Below are 3,685 nucleotides of genomic sequence, written 5' to 3' on the forward strand. Positions count from 1 at the left end.
GGCTAACTTCTCTCCTTGCTGCCTTTATCTTGGCCTCTAATCGTCTCTTCCATGGTGGATACTGTTTGTTATGTCCCGAGCCCACCTTGTGTCCAAGCATCTCCATGATTACTGTTGCTGTACTGTGTATCAGCTTGTTGGTCTCAGTGATGGTTCTTGTGGAGATTGTCTTCAGAGCAGCATTCACATCTACTAGTAGATCTTCTGAAGGTACTTGGCAACTCAGCTTCGGTATTTGTCGGGGGCTCCAGGTTTCCAGTTGGGTCACGATCTTCCTTCTCAGGTCAGCAGCTCTTGTGTTGAGGCTGTTAGCTGTTGGGGCTTGGTACCCAATCTCTGGTTGTGGGGATGATGACATCTCCCCACTGACCTGTCTTCCTGGCTCCCCCTTGCCGTTGTTGTATTTCATTAATCTCTAGTTGTGATAGCAGATTTCGATTACGGATGTTGGAACACTGGGCTAATAGCTGTTTCTTTGTTAGCCTTGATTGTGGGTTTCGAAGTATCCAATGGTCCCACATTCGCTGCATGTATCCCCTCTCTCTGGGATTGCTTGTATAGTAGCATTCCAGCAAATCCGTATTTTCTGTCCTCGTCCATCGATGTCTTGTTCCAGTAGCCCATTTCTCATCAGTTTGCCCTGGTTCCCTAGCAACTGACGCAGACCTTGTTGACCCGGGCGACGTCTGAGCCGGTATGACTCTATCAGATATGTTTTCACTCATTCCTGAGGTAGGCTGAAATATCATGAGGGGTTTTGCCTAAGGACCCTTACTGGATGATGTTTTGCCCCGACCGGGATTTGAACCCCGATCTCCTGCGTCGTAGTCAGTGAGCATTACCACTGTACTATCCAGCTGATATATATATATTTATATAGATATTCATGAAGTGTATATATGGTATATATTTTTTATAGGTATATTAATGTAGTTTGGATTTCAGGGTAGTTAAAAAAGGGGTGGGAAATTAAAAAAGTATTGTACTTCTTCCCACTCCTTTTTCGAACAGTGTGCGGTGTTTTGTACTGTCTTAGCTCTTTATGTTATTTTATTTATTTTTTTGTTAATTTCTCGTTTTCTTTCTTTTGTGTGTACAAATAGTTACATACATTTTTTATACATGTTCGAAAATAAAAATAAATTCATTCATTCAAGTTGTGACGTGGCGGATTTACGGGTCAGGGGCGAGACAGCTGATGCAGCGCACAGACGCTTTAAAATCTCCCGTGTGTTCTTCCCCCTGAGTCTGCTGTGTTCTCTGAGCAGTTTACTGTCACAAACATCACCTGTATTTCTATAAACATCACTCACTCATCACTAATCCATGTTAATCATTGAGCTTTTGATGGTGTTCAGTGTTTAATGTCAAATTAAAATTCCATTTGATTGAGGTGGAATTTTGGAGCTGATTATTTGAGCGGATTTACAGCGCAGCACCTTTACTGCTGTTTCTGTGTGAGTCGTTTACACCAACATTTATTCACTATGAGAGAGACACACACCATTTGTGCAGCATTTTTCAACTGAGGAGTTTATTTTTGAAAAGTTTCTCATTTCCAGTCAGGGAGTGTCGATGTTACTGAGGGACGACCTGAAAGAGAAAAGCAGACGAGAGATTTTTTTAGAACAATAATCATCAAACCTTTTATCCTGGTATATAATATTCCCATTGCACTATTCTAGATCATATGACTGCATTCAAAAGTATTCGCTCCACATGTGCTTTGTTTAGTAGCGAGCTCCTGAGGTAATGAACAAGACCCATTCTGTAAGACATTACAAATATGACTGTGACTCATTCTGAGCTCCCTGACCACGGCACCCTTCTTCTTCTCCTCAACCTTCTCCTTTACCTCCAGGATGTCGTCCACCTGCCCCTCCATCCTTTTGGCGCCCCATTTCCTCCATTAGTTCTCCCCAAGGCAGTAATGTGGGAGTTGAGGGTCTGGATGGGATTGGGTCGACGCTGTCCATTATCTCGGCCCACATCAGTGCCTTTGGACTCGCGGGTCTGGAGGACAAAGGCTCCTCGACGCCCACAGTTTCAGGTGGCAGACTGGAGGTGGGTTGAGGTTCAGGCTCTGACTCAGCTGGTGCTGGTGTTTCTGGTGCCGCATGTAGATCTGGACAAAATCAAGGACAAGAAGGAGATAAAATGGACCGTTAAGACAGAGAAAATATTACAACATTAAAGAATGCGCAAAAGCATCAACAGCGGAAAACTGAGATATATTTTAATCTCCTTTACCGAGTGTGAGCACGTCAGTGGCATGAGCCTGAGCAGTGATCACACAGCCATCGTCTACACGTCCACCTTCAGGTGGTGTCACAGGAGACGTGGCGTTTCCTCCCAGAATCTCCTCCTGGACGGATGGGACGTGGTGTTCGTTCATCCCCATCGTTGCGGGTGGAGGGTAGTAGGAGGCGGATCTCTGAACGGGGTGGGACGGGGGGTAGAACTGGTCTGGCATGATGAAGTAGGCCGGGGGGTAGAACTGCGGTGGTAGGATGGGGTAGAACAGGGGGTCGAAGTGAGCAGCCTGAGACTGAAGAAAGAAACCGAGTTGGATTTTAGAGAAACAAATTATTTCTTCAACAACAAAGTCCAAAAAGAAATGAACAGGTCCATACAATAGGCTACTTGTCTTACTAAATATTGCAGCGACAAAATCCCGGTGGTTCTGTCATATGAACCCTGACCATCAAATTTACTCATCAGCATCATCATCTTCAGAAGGGGATCTGGTTCCAACTTACCATTTTCGATAGAGGATGGAGTCACGCGTGAAAAGTGAAGTTTGAAGGCAGAGAGAGATGTAAAGCGTCGAGTGAGAGTCGTGAAGTGTGAAATGTGGAGTGTGGAATGGAGTGTGTGTGTCATTTATATGGCTTGTTTCAGGATTCCGATCTTTTAAGTTTGAATTTGAATTCATTTCTGTTTTTGTTTAAATTGTCCAGCTTGAAAACCTTCATCATAGCTCCGCCCCTTTTTACAGTTCTTTGAAGTTTGTATTTCAATTGTTTGAGTTTGAATTGGACCCTAATATCGTCATTTTTATTTGAACAAGGGGAGACCCTCAAAAAACAATCAGGTTGCAGGCCTCCCCTGCATGTCTTGTATTTGTTACATTTTTAAGCCAATTTTGTTCTTGTATGTGCAATAAACAATAAAACAAAACAATAAAACAAGATGATGTATAGGTTCATGAATAGAGAGCTATTTATCTGAAAGGTAAATAAAAACTATGGCTTATTTGAACTTTATTAGTTATAACATAAGAGGAATTAATAACCCAATCAAGAGGGGAAAAAATTATGGGGCAACTAAAGAAATGACAATGTTCAGCGGCTCTTATTCAAGAAAGTCCTTTATCTGAGACAGAGCACTTAAAATTAAAAAGAGAGCGGGTTGAGCAGAGTTACAGTCCATCAAGGGAAGAAAAAAGGGGTGGCCATACTTTTCAACAAATCTGTATGATCTTGCCATATTAAATGGCAAACAGAAAACCCTTTTGACAGTCAATGCTTGGCAGTAACTGTATGTAACTGTACCGAGGGCGTTTTGATTTCGAGAGCATGGAAAAAATTTTAGTGTCAATTTCGACAGCAAAAAGATCAGAGTGAGGCCTCTCGGGGCTGAGCCGCTCATATCTTAAAGCCTCGGCACTCTGCTCAACCCGCTC

The 3,685-nt window shown here is 43.0% G+C and overlaps 1 protein-coding gene across 1 annotated transcript; it reads right to left on the reverse strand.

Moving 5' to 3' along the window:
* Positions 1–1,552: 1,552 nt before the first annotated feature.
* Positions 1,553–2,730, reverse strand: LOC132885830 (E3 ubiquitin-protein ligase Hakai-like). The gene is made up of 4 exons (XM_060920346.1): positions 2,653–2,730; positions 2,251–2,548; positions 1,856–2,125; positions 1,553–1,593 (listed from the first exon to the last, which is right to left on the reverse strand). The coding sequence occupies exons 1-4, from the start codon at positions 2,728–2,730 to the stop codon at positions 1,553–1,555; spliced, it is 687 nt and encodes a 228-aa protein (XP_060776329.1).
* Positions 2,731–3,685: the final 955 nt, after the last annotated feature.

This window comes from Neoarius graeffei, chromosome 5, assembly GCF_027579695.1.
Source record: "Neoarius graeffei isolate fNeoGra1 chromosome 5, fNeoGra1.pri, whole genome shotgun sequence".
In the NCBI taxonomy this organism is placed as follows: domain Eukaryota; kingdom Metazoa; phylum Chordata; class Actinopteri; order Siluriformes; family Ariidae; genus Neoarius; species Neoarius graeffei.